The sequence below is a fragment of the Petaurus breviceps genome, unplaced genomic scaffold, assembly GCF_028583685.1.
Source record: "Petaurus breviceps papuanus isolate PSGF00001 unplaced genomic scaffold, PetGlider_PUasm1.0 37, whole genome shotgun sequence".
Taxonomy (NCBI): Eukaryota; Metazoa; Chordata; class Mammalia; order Diprotodontia; family Petauridae; genus Petaurus; species Petaurus breviceps.
The window spans coordinates 45,680,175-45,698,499 of NW_027186296.1; the positions used below are offsets into that span (position 1 = coordinate 45,680,175).

An 18,325-nucleotide genomic window follows, 5' to 3' on the forward strand; every position below is an offset into this window, starting at 1 on the left:
TCTTTTGCAAATGCCAAAAACTGGATAATCTGGATCAGAAAGTTCAGAAACATTAATTGAAACAATTTGTTCTTGAGAAGGAAGTTTTAAAACCTGTGTTCCCTTTTTTAAAAAAGCTTCTCTTTTAGAAATGGCCTTTTATTTCATTTTTCAGAGGAGAAAAGAAGAAACATTAACTATATCCTACCTGGCTGTCCTGCTTAATCTTTTTTGTTTCATCAAAGTTTTAAAAACTTCTGGTCAGAGTATACAGGGCTCATTCTCAGCATTGAAACTCTAATGCATGGTAAACTATATAAATAAAACTTAAACTGAATTGAGTTACATTTTTTAGACTTGGGGCTTATCATCTGTGATGTTTGTGAGGATGAATAGGATATTGGTGGATTTTTTTTTTCAATTTCAGGTTATTATGGAGATGGATTAAATGCAATTGTTGTGTTTGCTGTCTGCTTTATGCCTGAAAGCGGTCAACCTAATTATCGCTATTTAATGGACAATCTGTTTAAGTAAGTAATATTTAGGTTCATATAAAGGGTAATCAGATTTTACCCCTCATTTCCAAAACCTTCTAAAGAATATAGTCATTATAAAGAGTGTACCCTCCCAATTTTCTACCTTTTTCTTTCTTGTTTTTCTTTCATAAAAGGAACATTTTCACACCAACCATAAAAGTATAGAATTTGGGGGCTAGAATAGAATTGGCCCCACAATCAGGGGACCTGTCTCAAGCCCTTGCTCCGCTGCTTACTTACCAAATAACTTGGCCCCTCCAGGCCTCAATTTCCTATACATTAAGGTAAGGGGGACTGCAGTAGATGACCTTTCAGCTTCTTTTCCATTCTGAATCTAAAATCCAGTCTAGCCTCTTCATTTTACTTAGGAGAAATTGAAGTCTACTGAAATGAGAATCCTTTCTCACAGTCATAGAGCCAGTTAGTCGTGGAGAATAGGCTAGAGAGATTCCAGTTCTCTAAACTCCTTTGAATATGCTTTCCACATTATTCATTTTATTTAAACTACTACCTTTTTTCAAGATCAGTGTTGGATCTGGTTTCCATACTTTAAGGTTTTTTTTTTTCTTTTTTTAAAAACAACTCAAAAGTAGTAGCACAGTTCTCCTGCATAGTGTATTTTTTAAAATTTTCTCCTCACTCTGTTTTGGCAGATATGTTATTGGCACTTTGGAGTTATTAGTAGCAGAGAACTACATGATAGTTTATTTAAATGGTGCTACAACACGGAGAAAAATGCCAAGTCTGGGATGGCTCAGGAAATGTTATCAGCAAATTGACAGAAGGTAATTTAAGCTTCAAAGATACCTTAATAGTGTCTCATTTGGTTAAATTTGCTTTTTAGAGTACCTCAGAAAGGAACTAAATATATTTGTTTAAAAAAAATCATTAATCACATACCAGGGTTCTCTTATTTCTCAAAAATGATAATTCACAACATAAGTAGTTGAAAAATATTAAGTGTAATTCTTCCTAATGAGGTTCTTAAAATAAAGTTTTATCAATACTGTGCAAAATTTATACTGGTTTTTTTTTGGGGGGGGGGATGGAAGTGGTCAATACCATCTTGCCTTTCTAGTGCTTATACTCTCTCATTGCTTAGTAAGTATTCATTATTCACTGTTGAGCTATTCTTGAAAATTTTCTTATGAGTGCTTAAGTCCTTAGTGTATACTTAGAAGGAATTATGCAAAGTGGCATTAAATGCTTTTCACTGTAGTTTTATTTATAATTGTTGCTTCTAATGAGGAAAATAGATCTATTTGTAGCATCTGTTACTTTTGCCAATATAAACTAATTCTTTTATTTTTAATGTTTTATTTGTAGTCCCCACAAATTTGGAGGTAGGGGAGTGGGACTTAAAAGGTTAACTATACCTTCTGGTATTTACTGATGATTGATTGACATGACCATAAATGTGGTTTAAAATGTGGCCGAGGGTGTATGTATAATGAATACATGCAGTACTCTAAAGAAGCAGGTCTATTTTGGGCATTACCTTCAATCCCTTTGTGTTTATTTTATTTGTTAACTTTGTAAGAAGACATAGGATCAGATATAATAAAGCTTAGTGGTCATCTATACCTACTCACTCATCTATAGACTAGAGACTGAGTTAAACTCCAAGATTAAGTGATTTGCCTAATGTCATATGGGTAGTTAGGGAGCAAAGCACTGGGATTCAGTTTTTCAAGCCTGTAATGGCATTTTCGTTGACTTTAAAAGCAATACCCTTAAATAATTTTGAGAGAGAAATTTCTCCAAATTGAAATGTTTTAAGCTATAGTCATTATGGAATAGTTTATTTATACTTTTGTTTATTAGTACACATTTTAGAATTTTTCTCTAACATGAAAATTTGACATTTCATTTGTTTGGTTTTTTTTTTAGGTTACGGAAAAACCTAAAGTCTTTAATAATAGTTCACCCTTCTTGGTTTATCAGAACACTTCTAGCAATTACAAGGCCTTTTATTAGGTAATGTTTTAGAAGTCACTTTGTTTACCCTTGTTACCAATTTTTTTATTAACCCAAGTGATCACAATCAATAAGTAATTATATTTTTATGTCTTTGTTCTTTCATAGCTCAAAATTCAGCCAGAAAATTAAATACGTCTTTAACCTGGCAGAACTAGCAGAACTTGTCCCCATGGAATATGTTGGCATACCAGAATGCATAAAACAGTATGTTTTCATCTTGCCTTTTTATACTTTGTGATGGATAGTGAATATTGCTTCTCCATCCTGTTTGCTGCTCCCCAGACCATTTTTAGCCCCATTTTCCCAGGTCTGTGTGGTATGACAGTATTCCAGCAAAAATTGTATAGAAGGGAAAACCCCCTTGGTGGTCTTTTGTTTGGGAAGGAAAGGAAATTGTGGCAGAGGGAGAGCTACATTCTACCCATAGCTTCTGAAGCATGCAGAGGGCTTCCCTCCATATGGGTTTGTACTTTCCTGTCTTCCAAACCATTTGTATTTGACAAGCTAGATAGATAAACAGATGACTCTGCCCTCTGCCTTTCATTGCTGAAAATGCATAATGATCTGGATGGTAGAATTTTTATCCTTGTTCTTTGACAAATAAATGTTGAAGAACTAAGGAGTTTTGAGCAATCTCTGGGTCCTAAAATTAACTTCATCTGCAAACCTGTTAAAGACATTGAGCAGCCATATCATTAGGGAAGTCTAAAATGATTTGTTAAGTAAACTAACAATCTTGTATCTTTATGCTTTTGACCACAGAATTCATTGACTTTTTGTAAAAAGTTTGGCAGAGGACTTGATGACAGTTCAGGAAATCAGACAGTATTATGCCATAATAGAAAAGTCCTTTCATTCTCTGCAATATGTCATTTTTGAGCCTTTTTATTATAAGTATTTATTATTTAAAAGTTTTTTTAAACAGTTAAAAAAGTTGCACTTTTTTGCAGTCAGTTTTGATGTTTGTTAAACTAATGTAGTTTAGCTACTAAAGAACTTATGCTTTTGACATCCATATTTCAAAGCTCTTTTAAATTTTGTCTGCAAGCCTTTTTATATCAACATTTATTTTTATAGTTTTTGTTGTTCTCAGTTTTTATTGGTCCTCATAACTTGTATGTATTTACTGAAATAACTTTTCCCTACCAAGGTATGAAGAAGAAAAGTTAAAAAAGAAACAAAAAAGGTATATGCACACCTTGACTGGGTTGCATCTAGACTAGTCCATTTGCATTGCACACACTAACTCTTTCCTGATTGGTTAGCTTGCAGACAAGGATATAGCATTTGTAAATATAAATATTCCCCAGAAGTTAATACAGGATCTTTTTACTGCCCTTAACCTTAGGTAGTCTCATGGTGTCAAATACATTAGTACTTTGTACTACTAATACTAGTCAGATACATTGTACAAATATACAAGTACACAAATACTTTGTGATCTTAAGAGTTCTTGTGTATCTGTGCTGAAAATGACATAGGACTCATCTTGTATTACCAATATATGGTCTTAATTTTAGGGACCATGTTTTATAAGTAAATTGTTACTATATTCCCAATTAAAAAATTATTCATTATAGTTATTGGGATTGAGTTTATTTTGGAAAACCATTTGTACAATAATCCCCAAATGTCAGATTATTTTCAAATATCCTATTTTAGAGCTCTGAATTGTACATTTAGATATTATTTATACATTTTCCCCTGGGGTCAGTGATTTATATTTGCAATGTGTATTTTCCTTTGCTAACCAATATGTTAAATTCTTTTGTATGCTTAAAATTAAATGGCCTGCTAACCAGTCAAGTAAATCATACATGTGATAAGCTACCTTTAAGTTCAATAGTCACTGCTTAGCCACTGTACCATTTAACAAAGTTCCCGCTTTTCCTTTTAAGTTTGATTTTTGCTTTGAGCATAACAGAAACTTTTCTGTCAGTGTTTTGTCATAGGAGAGAAAAGGCACAAACATGAAGTGATGGGCATATTTTTGCTATACAAACCATAGATGGAGTTCTAGTCTAAGAATAGTGTACTGATATGATTCAGTATAGAGCATTTGAATTAGCCTGGAGTTCTAGTGAGACGCATTTTTATCAGTAAAATTTGGTGTTTGTATGTGGGTTTGGTTTTTTTTTTTTTAATAATGGTTGAAAGTGTGGAAAAAACAGGTCCTAAATAATGTGCTTTTAAACAGTTTTAAACTCTTTCTGTTGGAGACTTTTCCTAATTTCGAGCTCATAATTTTAGTTCTCTTTCTTTCTGTGAGTGTGTTTCTTCATGTAATATAATTTAAAGCTAATATTTTTTCTATTTCCTAAATTATTGACTAGCAGTGACTTGAGCTAATTTTATATGCAAAGATGGTGTCATAATCATGTTACCAGTACTGTATATGGTTGGAATTTTCCCGGTAAAATTTTCCCTTTTTTATTTTCCCCTTTTTGGAAGGGGGAAGGCAGGGCAATTGGGGTTAAGTGACCTGCCCAATGTCACATGGCTAGCAAGTGTTAAGTGTCTGAGACCGGATTTGAACTCAGGTCCTCCTGACTTCAGGGCCGGTGCTCTATTCACCTAGCCACTGACCCTCCCTTTTTTTAAGAGTATAGTTATACAGCAACATTTACAGCAGTGTTTGGCAATGCTAATACCTTCATAGCAAGGTATAATTTGGATACCATAGGAAAAAAGTGCCAATTTTTTTTTCTTTATAAACCTATTGTAACTTTTATTTTAGTGTATTAGGTATTTTATTTAGTGGGAAGCAGTCCTAGTTCTATAAATTATAATGTAATCATAGATCCAGTCAGAACATTTTCTGCTGATTTATCAGTAGTGCTAGCTTTTAAGCCCTCTACTCAATATGGCTCTGCTCTTTGACTAGGTAGCATGGTGTACTTACTTAGAGTCATAGGTCCTGACTTCTCATCCTAGCCTTTTACCTGTGTGCAATGGGCCAGCTACTTCACTTCCACCATCAGAAGATACTTGATTTGGAGTCAGAAGCTCCAGGATCTAGTCTTGCCTCTTTTACTTAATACATATCTAACCTTAGGTCCATCACTCTGAGCCTTGGTTCCCTCATTAATAAAATGAGTGGTTTGGACTAGATGACCTCCGAGGTCTATTCCTTTTTTACATCTTTGATCCTGGAAGAAGAAGGTGTTTGGACCGAAATCTGAGGTTCCTTCCAATTACACATATGATCCAGGATTCAGTGAGCCACAGTTTCTAATTTTAAGATGCTCACGCTGGCTTTGGCTATTTTGCTTTTTAAATAGATAACCTCTAACTTTTTATTTTTTAAGAAAAAAACAGTCATGGTCTAAGATATTGTGTTGTTTCTTTCATCTTCTCTCAACTGATTTTCTCTTGTTATTTAAAGGACTCTCTTGGTTTGGGAAATAGTGTTGTTAGATAAAACTTTGTATTGTAACTGCATCTATTTCTTTGCAAATTTTTGTTCTTAACAGTATAATCCTTATACTAAAATATTCTTTGTAGCTCTCAATCTGAACTATTAAGATTAAAATAAAAGCATTTGCTTTGGAAAGTAACTTGTTTAATAAGTCTGTCCCTACTGATTTTGTATTTCATTTTTCATTAAGCAGAGTTGACCAGGAATTGAATGGAAAACAAGAAGAACAGAAGAGTGAACAGTAAACTTGGAGTCCAAACAAAAGACCTGAGAATGTGCAGACAGAATGATGTGATGCCCTTTTGCATTATAATGCGTTTATTGGCCCTTATTTCTGTGTGACTGTTACAACATTGACTTGATTTTACTTAATGGACTTTTGTATAAGGGACTGTTCACTGCTGTATTGGTTTGCAAATCTTTTGAATTTAATTCTTTAATAGCTACTTTAATATTATATTATAATCATTTTGTGTTTTATATTGCTAAATGTAAAAGAACCACACTTTTTTATGAGGCGTTTTTGCATTGTTTTATCTAAGTGATGCATGTTCTTCAGTAAACTATTTATATGCATAAAATGTTAAAGGAAAGAGATAATATATATTTTTATGATTTTTTTGAACAATATTTTATAATATTGTATACCTGCAATATAAAACAATGTGCAGGTGAATAAGGCCATATAAATGACTCTGAAGTCATTATTTTGTAAAATGCATGATGGAATTTTTGTTTTTATAAAGGGTTAAACATATTTCTTATGATTTTCGAAAACTGGGGTGTTTTTATGTTTTGAGGGCTGGTTAGACCAGTTGTCACAAATACATGAAGACTATTTTTGTTCATGTAATGTAATTCATGTAGAATTACAATTCATGACAAACTCTCCCCCTTTGGTGTACATTTTTTCCCCTCATTATGAAAATTCAACTACACGATTCATTATAAATGTTTTTAACAAGTCAAAAAGCCATTTTGTGAACTGGATAATTGAAGGGACAAGGAATTGTTAGTTATGCTTGTGTGCATATATATATATATATATATATATAACCTTTCAACTTCTGGCCACAGACAAGAATTTTTCACATCAGGATTGTTCACAAATGTGAAATGAATTGCTTGTCCAGGATAGCATTTTACTGGACTGCTAAGTACTAGATAGCACTGCAGAAAATGTGGCACATTGTACACTGTCGCTCTTTGTTCCATAGAGAGCAAAAGCTTACTCTTTTTATCCTGTACCATCAAAGTAGGCACTTTTAAGAAAAAAAAAATAGGGCTATTTACTTATGTCATTTTTAAAACTAAGCTTTTCACTTGGTCCATGAAGATGGTTTTTTTCATGCTCAATCATATTTTACAATATCATAATAGAAGTTGCCTGTAAATCTAAGTAATATTAAATTGTGTTGTTGTCAATTAATCATTTGATGAAAATGTGTAAACTTCTTGTTCAATTTGGTAAGTACATTTACTCCACTTATGAGAAATGGTACACACAGAACTTGGAAATTAACTAGAAAAACAAAATACTATTTTGTTGAGATTGTCTGATGATGAATTTAAGGAAATATCTCCATCAGAATAATTCCTAATGTATCTGACTTTTGTAATTTCTCCATCTTTACTGTAAAATCATTTCTTCATAGACTGCCTCAATTGGATTTTGAATGGAGGTTTTTAACTCTCAAATGCTTGTGTGAGGCATTTGTGAGACTCCTATAGCAGATATTTATTTTGCAAAGGATGATTTTTCTTCTCTACCTTTGTCTTTTTGTTGGTCATAGATTCACATGAAAGGGCTATCCAAGACGAAAAATTCCAAAGTAATCTTCTGAATTACCAGGATTAAATATCTAAGATTCATGATCATATGAGTCATTTAAGTTATGTCAGTGTCTCAAGATCATGGCAATGCTTTAATATTTATTGTAAGACAGATTCATAAACTCTTAAGGATATGGATGAGATTATAGATGTGATTGACCTTTTTTTTTAATGCAGAGAAATTAATAGGGTCTTTTCTTTGTGTCACAGAAAGTTGTCTTATTTAGAGTTAAACTTCCTCATTCCTCTATAGTCACTGCAAATGAATTGTTTGTTTTAAAAAATGTGTTTGTTTTTCTCCTTATTCTGGACTCCCCAAATGCCCCCCCCCCCCCCAAAAAAAATTCAACTGTAGCTTTATGTAAATATTTGTTTCTTCATTTTTTACTCAGCATTCCAAGCTGAAAGCAGGTAGTCATTCCAGAAATGACAAGGGACTTCCCCATAATATAAAAAATGCTAAATTTCTGAAAGAAAATACACCAGAACTCTTGTTACAATTATGTGGGGAAACAATAACACCAGAATTTTACTGAAAACATTTACATCATCCTCATGTACAGGAAATCAAATTTGACCCAGAGTATAATTGAATCTTTAGTACAGTGATATGCCTTTTAATGCTATTTCTGTAAGCATTTTTCTTTTAAGTATGTTAGAGGATTGTAATGATCTATATAAAACCAATTCAATTCTTTTGGTCTTTAGTTCTTAATTTGGGCTACAGCTGTATATACATGTAGCATTTTGTCATTTAGTCCATACATAGATAAGAAATGTGAGTAATTTTTTCCATGTAGGCATATGGATTCTTATGTTGTATAGTGTTTTGGTTCTGTTTGTCTTGGTGGTTGTGATGTATTCTGTTTGCATCTTTTATTTTGCAAGATTTTAATTATTTTATTTTGCAAGACTAATATCTGGGCTCAGTTTGGATTTCAGCATAAATTTGCTTATATGAGCAGAAGACTTTGATTCCCTATCCTATGGACTAGTGTTTGTGAAAGAGAAAATGAATTAAGACAGATGAAGAAGGAGAATGAATGATAGGTTACCATGACCAATTTACCTCCAGTATTACTCAGTGGCCGGTGTCGTATAGGACAAGCTTATCCATAAAGGTAATAAGGTGCAAGTGATATTAACCAAGCTCTTTCTTCTGTCCAGCCAGCAACTCTAAGGAAGTGGGGGGTGGAGGGTGTTATTAAGCTGCATTTACTTACTGCAGTCAGTATACAGAATATATGAAACGGAGGAGCACAAGCAGTCATACACAGTGAAATAAGAGACATTCACACACAAGTAATAACAATGATGAGAAACCTATTTGGGTTTGTTATTTTCCTTTAACATTTGTCCTCTCATATATCTCTTTTACTTCTGGAGGCAAGTTGGTATTGGGAAATGAGGGGTAGCAGTCATACTTCTGTTTCTAATACTCAGTGACTTAATTCTGATGTTTGTTCACCCCTTTCTGCCAACCACACATCCTGCATTGGCTTTTCAAAATCTGATCACTTCTACACTTAGTGCTAATATATATAGAATAGCATGGCACAGCTAAGACTGAGTGGCTAGGGGTTTTACTTAATCTCTCACCAATGCCCTTTTTTCCCATGGAATGGATGTATTAATGCATAATTCCCCACAGAGACAAGTCCTAGTCAGAAGTGTATAGGTTATGGCAGACAGAAAGAAATGGTTCCCTCCCGTACTAATTCATATTTTTCCCCACAGAACTATTTGTAAAGTTGAGCAAAGCAAAACTTGGAAGAGTACATATTTTAGAAGTAGTGAAAAGGATGAATATGGTGGTAGTGAATCAACTTTAACAAAATAATCAGAATGTCCTATTGTGTTGAAAGGAGCAGAAATTCTTTGACAGACCTTAGGGTAGAATAATTGGAAGAAATCTAGAAACTAGCTCTGCTGGAAGGCCTGCCGATAAGGAAACATGCATTCACAAGGCCCTGATAACATTTAGGTCACTGAGAGGAAAGCAAGGAAGATGTCTATGTGATTCATTTTTATGTACTACTAAGTGTTCTGTGTATTTCTTTAAGAAGCATTGTCCCAAAAGGGATGCCCTATACTGCCTCATTATTTTCTGTAATTTTAAATTTGGTGTGTACAACAGGTATGTATGTAGTTCTTTACAGTTTTATCCCTAAGGTTCTTAAATATTAATAGGAAATATTCCACTTTGTTTAATAGCAAATATAATTGCAACGAATTTCAGCATTACAGTGATATTCATATAGCTTTATTTATTATATAATAAGCTCCCTGCTTAATTTACTGCGTATGTATTGCATACATATATATTTTTTAATACTGAGGAATATTCTCACAGGTAAAGGATGCTGTATCCAGTCAAGCATAAGATGAAAACTACGAAAATTTCAAATTCACAAAATTATATTAGGTGCTTTTTAAAAATAGGTAAACTTATGATTCTATGCTGTAAGACATGGAGTTTTGGAATTATGGCATATTTGCATTTGAAGCTGTTTTGGTATTTAATATACAGATGGATTGAGAACATACCTAGAAATACCTCAAAAATAGATCTCATTTACTGGCCAAAAACCCAAATATTTCTAAGTTTCTTGACGCTATCTACACACCTAGTCTTGTAACCTTCCCCTCTCCCCCCTCCCCATTTTTTTTTTTTTGCTTCCTTTCTTAGATTTGTGGTGGTCACATTTATATAGAGGAAAATATATTTGCTTATGTAATCTCTTCAGTATTGCTGGTATTCATTTTATGACCTAGCTTGACTTTAAAGCACTTTGATTTTTTTTACTACAAGGTCCAAAAACTTAATACTTAATGCACTGTAATAGTTAACTTATCTAGATGTTGTTCCTTAGTATAGGGATGAATGCGTAGAAAAAGTACTGTCATTGTATAGTTTTAAGAAATTCGATTTGAGTGTGTAATTTTTGTATTAAGAGTAATAGAGGAGTCTTTCAGCCAAGGAAACCTTTTTGGGCTTTGGTTTTCTTTTGGCATGTCAGGAATATGGTAATTTGCAGTCTGTTGCACTTCATTCTATTACAGATTTAATGAACCTTAAATAAATTAATTGGAAAATTAATGTTATTTGACTCATTTTACCTCATTTACCTGATCCATTAAGCTAATTAATTTATTCTGCTGCATGTCAATTAACCAGTTTTTTTCAAATGATCTTGAAACCTTTCTTACATCCTCACTTTCTCTACATCTCTATTCCTAAGAAATGTTATCCTGTTTGCAGAAAGGTAAAGCTCACCTTTTATTTTAAACGTTTTAAAAATCTACTAACAAACTTGTATTCTTTTTTGCTTCTTTTTTTTTTGGAGGGCAATTTGGGGTTAAGTGACTTGCCCAAGGTCACATGGCTAGTTTTTGTGTTAAGTGTCTGAGGCTGGATTTGAACTCAGGTGCTCCTGACTCCAGGGCCGGTGCTCTATTAACTGTACTACCTAGCCGCCCCACAAACTTGTATTCTTACAACATGGGATAATTAGAATTCTGTCTGAAGATTTCCTAATATGTTTCAATAAGTGACCAAATAGCATACACAATTGAAAACATAACTTACCCTTAAAGATTCTAAAGGATGTTATATTTTCAGAGGTAGTGTGGTTTTTATGTGTTTGTGGGCTGCCTTTTTTTTTCCCCATTTGTTCCACACATAACTCTCCTTGACTTTCCAACTAGCTTAATGTTAAATTGCTATTGGCCCTCAGGCTGCTTTTCACTTAAAGTCAGTATGATGGATCTTTAATATTTGTCAACTAGGGATTGGAAATTGTTGTAAATATTGCAAATAGATACCTAGTCCTCTAAGGAGTCATGTTCCGTTATTTGTAAAATGTGGGATTTGGAATTAGATGACCTCTGAACTATGTTTCATCTCTGAAACTCATGATCAGGTGGATAAGGTGTACCACAAGTTGCTCATCTGTTACCATAGCTTCATGCTTCAACTATTGGTGCCATACCGTAGCCTCAGAATTTTATAATCATCTTTGATTCCTCTCTTCCTCCATTCCCAGTCCCTCTATTGCCAAGTCCTTTGACTTCTCTCTTTAGTTTCACATCTGTTTTCCTTCTGCACCCATTGCCAGCACCATCATTTAGGTTCCTTTATATATTGCTTTATCTGTAGCACCTTTTTATACAATTCTCTACAGGTTTAAAAGCATTTAACTTAAAACAACACGGGGCAAGTCGCTTCTCCAAGACAATTTTTTCCAAAATAGGCGCTTGGTTATTATCTTTATCTCACAAAGTTGATTTGAGGGAATAAAAGGGGGAGCTCCCAAAAGGAGGAGCTAGAACTTTGACCTAGGTCTTCTGACTCCCAAATGTGATACTTCCTAGTTGCCAGTCTATTACATAAGGTTTCTAAATGGTTTCCCTCCCCTTATTTTCCCTCTACTCCAATCTAATCTTTGTTGTCAGAGGAATTTTAGATCCTCAGGGGCTGTTAGAGTGGAATAGAACTTGAGAAAACTAATCTTACTGTCTCATTTTACGTACAAGAAAATTGCCAGTGAAGTCATTTTGCTAAAGACAGTTAATAGGTAATGGAGATGAGACTTGAATCCAAGTTTCAAAGCTTAAAATACAGTGCTTTTTCATCTCTTCATGGACAAAACCTCATTGTAAAATAGGTACGACAATAGCAGCTACCTCCAGCAGTTGATTTGAAGATAAAATGAGGTATTTATAAAGTGTTAGATAGATAGATGTAGCCACTATAGCTATGTTATTTCATTAACTGAAAGTAAAACTTTCCTCACCTCTCAGGAATTTATTCCTCTCCTGGGCACTCATTGTTCTATTGTAGATTAGTTGATAGGGCTTAGAGCTGGACAAGTCCTTTGAGATTGTCTAGTACAATGGATGTCAAAAAGAAACAGGCCACTAAACTGTAATTCCTGTGGGCTACATATTGACTTGGAAGACCACATGTTTACATGTTTCTTTTATTAAATAATCTGGTTCAAGCCAGTGTTGTGTGGGGATCACATGTTAAGACACCTGACTTGCTACAACCTTTCAGTTTTACAGATAAAGAAATGGGTCTAGCAGGGTATATAGCAAGGTTGTGACCAAGCTCAAGATAATAGTAAATAGCAAGTAGCAGAGCTGAGATTCAAACCCAAGTCTGCTTGCAGTGGTTACAGCAGGGTTTTTTGGTTTTGTTTTTTGGAGGGGGAGGGAGGCAAGGCAATTGGGGTTAAGTGACTTGCCCAAGGTCACATGGCCAGTAAGTGTTAAGTGTCTTATTCAGCATTTGAACTCAGGTCCTCCTGACTTCAGGATTGATGCTCTATTAATTGCACCACCTAGCTGCCAATTGAGCAGGTTTTTTAATGGGACCACTATTTACAACTAGTAGATGGAGTCATGTAAGCAGGTGAATTCTAGCAAATAATATGTTAGGAAAAGCACATGCACAATTATCTCCCCTACTAATCTGTAAACTTGTTATAACTGTTGAGTTTCAGATAGCTTTCTACCTTGTGGCCTCCCCCATTGGAGTTAGGGTGCCTGTCATGATAGTTCTTTGGGTAGCTGTGGTTCAAAACCCCAGTTCCACTGCCAAAACTTGAAAAGGAACAAGCATGGATTAATGTCAATCTACAGGGATCTCAATGAAGGTATTGAAGGTGTTTATTCCATTTGTACAGCCATGAAGTTTTCAAAGGATGTGTAGCATTTTTCATGATATAATCAGAATTCAGACATTTCTACAGTTTAGAATGATAGGATGACTAGATATAAAGGTAAAGTCCTACATTCTGGTTCAGAAGAAATTATAGAAATATAGCATAGAAGATGTACATGTGGAAACAGTACATCTGAAAGAGACCTATAAGTTTTAGTGGGCTATAAACTCAGTATGAGTCATGTTATGGAACCCCCCTCAACTGCCCTCCCCCCGCCGCAAATTATCTTAGGCTGTTGGTAGATGTCGTGGTTCAGGAAAAGGGAGGTGATGGAGCTGTGGAATTGTGGTCAGAGAGTTTGTAGTATTGTGTTTTGGTCTAGATATACATTTTAGGAAGGATCTTAATATGTTCCAGCCTGCCTAGAAGATAATTAAGCTGAAGAAGCAAATACTTAAAAGTGAGAGGGGGAGGGAGGGTGGAAATGAATGAGCTGGAGAAAAAAATGGCAAACCACTCCAGTATCTTGGCTAAGAAAACCCCAAATAGGATAGTTGTCTTTCAGAATTTGGTAGAAGGGGGAGGGAGTCAAGATGGCGGAGTAGAAACAGGACTTCCACGGGGCTCTGGCTTCCACCTCCCCCAATTCATGTAAAAGGTGACTCTGAAGAAACTTTGGAACTACAGAAGCCACAAAATGACACAGAGAAGCTAACCTCCCGCTGAGGACAGCCCGGCAGGCCAGCAGGAATCGGCCAACACAGTGACCGACCCCAGCCCCACCTCGAGCCTGAGGTTTTAGCCCCAGGGCGGGCCTGACCAGCTGCAGGCTGGAGGGACTTCAGATCACCAGCAGCTGTGGTAGTTTCCAGAATTACCAACACATAGATGCTAAGGACAAAGTGAGAGGTCAGTGCAGTGTGGACTTTGGGATCCAGTAGTTGGGAGTGCATCGGCTTTTGCACCCAGGCAAAGAAGCAGCTGAGGTGCCACAGTCCTGTAGCCACAGCCACACGTGGCTGCTTCAGCTCCTGGCCTGCAGATTGTATGGGGACCAAGCAACCAGTCTGTGGGGTAATCACTCTTGCTTTAACTTGCTTGGATCTGGATTGTGGTCTTGGGGTGTATGTTTGGCCGGGGCATGTGTCTGGCCAGAGCATGTGGAGGCTTCAGAGAGGGCACCCAACTAATACCTTCGGCGGCTAAGAAAACCGCAGCATTTGGTACAAAGCTCCCCTGTCTGGTACCAGAGTCTTACTGTGGCAAAAAGCCCAAAAGTCAAGTAATTGAGTGGCAACATGAGTAAACAAGGGAAGCGATGCAAACAGAGGAATCCAACATTGGATTCCTATTTTGGGGACAAAAAGGATCAAAGCAAGGAACAGGAGGAAGAGAGTGAAGTCAGAACTCCCGCACCAAAAGCTTCAAAGAAAAATACAAGCTGGTTACAGGCCATAGAGGACCTTAAGAAGGATTTTGAAAAGCAAATAAGAGAAGTGGAGGAAAAATTGGGAAAAGAAATGAGAACAATGCAAGAAAATTATGAAATGAGAGTCAACAATCTGACTGAAGAAAATAATATCTTAAAAAAGAGACTAACTCAAATGGTAAAAGAGGCTCAAAAAGCCAGTGAGAAGAATGCCTTAAAGAGTCAAATTTGCCAGATGGAAAAAGAATCTCAAAAGCTCACTGAAGAGAATCATTTCTTCAGAATTAGATTGGAGCAAATGGAAGCTAGTGACTTTATGAGAAATCAAGATACTATTAAACAGATCCAAAAAAATGAAAAAAATAGAAGGCAATGTGAAATATCTCATTGGAAAAACTACTGACCTGGAAAATAGATCAGGAGAGATAATTTAAAAATTATTGGACTACTACAAAAAAAAAGAACCTAGAAATCATCATCCAAGAAATTCTCAAGGAAAAATGTCCTGATGTTTTAGAACCAGAGGGCAAAATAGAGATTGAAAGAATCCACTGATCACCTCCTGAAAAAGAAAACTCGTAGGAATATTATAACCAGGTTCCGGAATTCCCAGATCAAGGAGAGAATATTACAAGCAGCCAGGAAGAAACAATTTCAACATTGTGGAAACAATCAGGATAACACAGCATCTGGCAGCTTCTACACTGAGGGATCAAAGGGCTTAGAAGATGATATTCCAGAGGTCAAAGGAACTGGGATTAAAACCAAGAATCACCTACCCAGGAAAACTGAGTATCATGTTTCAGGGGAAAATATGGTCATTCAGTGGAATAGAAGACTTTAAAGCATTTTTTTTTAAGCAATTGGGGTTAAGTAACTTGCTCAAGGTTACATAGCCAGTTATTTCTGGGTGTGGTGCTAAGTATCTGAGCCTGGATTCATTCCCCCAGGTAATCCCAACACTGGGGCTGGTGCTCTTACTCGCTGTGCTACCTGGCTGTCCCACTCTCAAATATTCGTGATGAAAAACTCAGAGTTGAATAGAAAATTTGACATTCAGATATAAGAAGCAAGAAAGGCAAGAGAAGGTAAACAGGGAAAAGAAATCATAAGGAACTTATCAAAGTTGAACTATTTACATTCCTACATGGAAAAACAATAATTGTAACAGATGAAACTTTTTTCAGTATGAAAATAGTTAAAAGGGAATATATATACATATATATATACACACACATATCTAGGAGCATATATGGGTGCATGAATACATATGTGAATGCGTGTATATATGTACAGGTATACATAGAGTGCACAGGACCAATATAATAGGAAGGGATGATACTTAAAAGGTGAAATTAAGAGGTGAGAGAGGAATATAATGAGAGGAGACGAAAGAGACAGAATGGGGTAAACTATCTCATATAGAAGAGGCAAGGGAAAACTTACAATGGAGGGGAAGAACAGGAAGGCAAAGGGGAATGGGTCAATGATGTTCTCATTGAATTTGGCTTAGGGAGGGAATGACATACACACTAAATAGGGTATTGCACCCAACAGGAGAGTAGGGGGGAAGGGGATGAGAGGGGGGATGATGGAAGGGAGGGCAGGCAGGCTGGAAGCACCCACTTTTGCAAATGGACAGGATCAAAGGAGAGAATAGAACAAGTGGGAGGTGGGATAGGAGGGAAGGAAATACAGTCAGTCTTACAATATATCCACTATGGAAACGTTTTGCATAGCTACACATGTACAACCTATATTGAATTGCTTATTTTCCCAGTAAAGTATGGGTGATAAGGGAGGAAGGGAATGAATCTGGAATTCAAAGTTTTAAAATCAAATGTTTATATATATATATATATATATATATATATACACTGTTAATATTGTTTTACATGTAACTGGGAAATAAGAAGTACAGGCACTGGTGCATAAAGATTCCCCATGCCCTACTGGAAAGTTGAAGGGGGTATGGGAGAAGATATGGGAGAAAGTAGATTGGAGGAGGGGTTATACAGTGGGATCGCTATTTTGGGTCAGTGGGTAGGGGAAAAATGGGGAGAAAATTTGTAACTCAAAATCTGGCGGAAATGAATGATGTAAATCAGAAGTTATCAAAGCATTTTGATTTGAAAAAAAAAAAACAGCTTAAGAGCTAATAGTTAAATTTCCCATGTCAGCATTTACACCTTACAATTCTGCAAATGCTACAAATCAAAGTTTGTTTGTTGTTTGTTTTGTTTATGGTCTAGTCTTAATAAAGTGATTAAATATTAATAATGTAGATTTACATTAAAAAGAATTGGTAGAAGGAAGATTTGTTTCACCCAACCTGGAAAGGGAAACTAGAAAAAGGAATGGAAATTACAGAGAAGCAGATCTTGGTTTGCTGTTGGAGAAAAACTTGATAAACCTAATACTATCCCAAAGTGAAATGAGGTTACCTTGAAAGAAAGACAGTTCTTGATGATTGGACATGTTAAGTCAAGGTTGGATGACCATTTGCCAGGAATGCTGTAAATGAGATTTCTACTTGTGTGTGGGTTGAACTGAATTACTTTCAAGGTTCCTTCAAATTTTGAGATTGTATGGTTTTGTCAGCAAATTTTTAGAATTTGTTCCTTTCCCCATGGTCAGATTTGCCAGAAGGTAGCCTGAGCAAGCAATTGGCAATCGAAAGCCAAGGGAGTTTCCTAGTCAGACTTGTTGGTCATCATATGGTTCAAATAACCCTCCTACTGATCAGCATTGGAAATTTACCCAAGAACAAATGTGTCCTTTGTGTCCTTTGAGTCCATTTCCACAAAAGCTTAACCAATAACTATTAGCTTGCCATATAATGCAGTCTTTTCCCCCTAGAACTCCATAGAACTTCAAAATGAAAAGCAGGTGTAGGGGAGAAACGAGTCAGATTTAAAAGTGCCAAGGGAATATCAGATAGGTGCCATGGTACAGTGAAGTAGGGCAGATTTAATAAAATGAGGATTGCGTTTGAATTTTGATGTGTCACGTACTTTTGTGGAGTCAGTTGAATTTTTTTTAATTAAATTTTATGTTTATTTTTAGTTTACATCATTTCCACAAGATTTTGAGTTACAAATTTTCTCCCCTTTCCCCTACCCACCACCCCAAAACAGCAATCCCACTGTATACCCCCTCCCCCAACCTTATCTCTGCTATATCTTCCCCTATACCCCCTCTGACTTTCTGGTAGGGCAAGATGGATGTCTATACTGCAATGCCTGTATATCTGATTTCCCAGTTGCATGTGAATATATATATGTATACATACACACACACACACACACACACATATATAAAACATTTGATTTTAAAACTTTGAATTCCAGATCCTTTCCCTTCCTCCTTCATCACCTACCCTTACTGGGAAGATAAGTAATTCAATATAGGTCGTACAGGTGTAGCTATGCAAAATATTTACATAGTGGATATATTGTGAAAGACTGTATTTCCTTCCATC

General features: G+C 35.6%; 1 protein-coding gene across 3 annotated transcripts in view; it reads left to right on the forward strand.

Annotated features, from left to right (window-relative positions):
• The window catches only part of BNIP2 (BCL2 interacting protein 2), a 35,473-nt gene extending 24,627 nt beyond the window's left edge, over positions 1–10,846 (forward strand). Inside the window, exons 6-11 of one of the 3 annotated variants that reach the window (XM_069098397.1) lie at positions 407–509; positions 1,169–1,300; positions 2,406–2,492; positions 2,601–2,699; positions 3,646–3,681; positions 6,107–10,846. In XM_069098397.1, the coding sequence (XP_068954498.1) occupies positions 407–509; positions 1,169–1,300; positions 2,406–2,492; positions 2,601–2,699; positions 3,646–3,681; positions 6,107–6,158 (509 nt within the window). In that variant the 3' untranslated portion in view covers positions 6,159–10,846. Of the gene's footprint in view, positions 1–406; positions 510–1,168; positions 1,301–2,405; positions 2,493–2,600; positions 2,700–3,645; positions 3,682–6,103 lie in introns of all 3 variants that reach the window. The other 2 variants (XM_069098398.1, XM_069098399.1) reach the window with 2 other exon arrangements.
• The last annotated feature ends 7,479 nt before the right edge of the window (positions 10,847–18,325 follow it).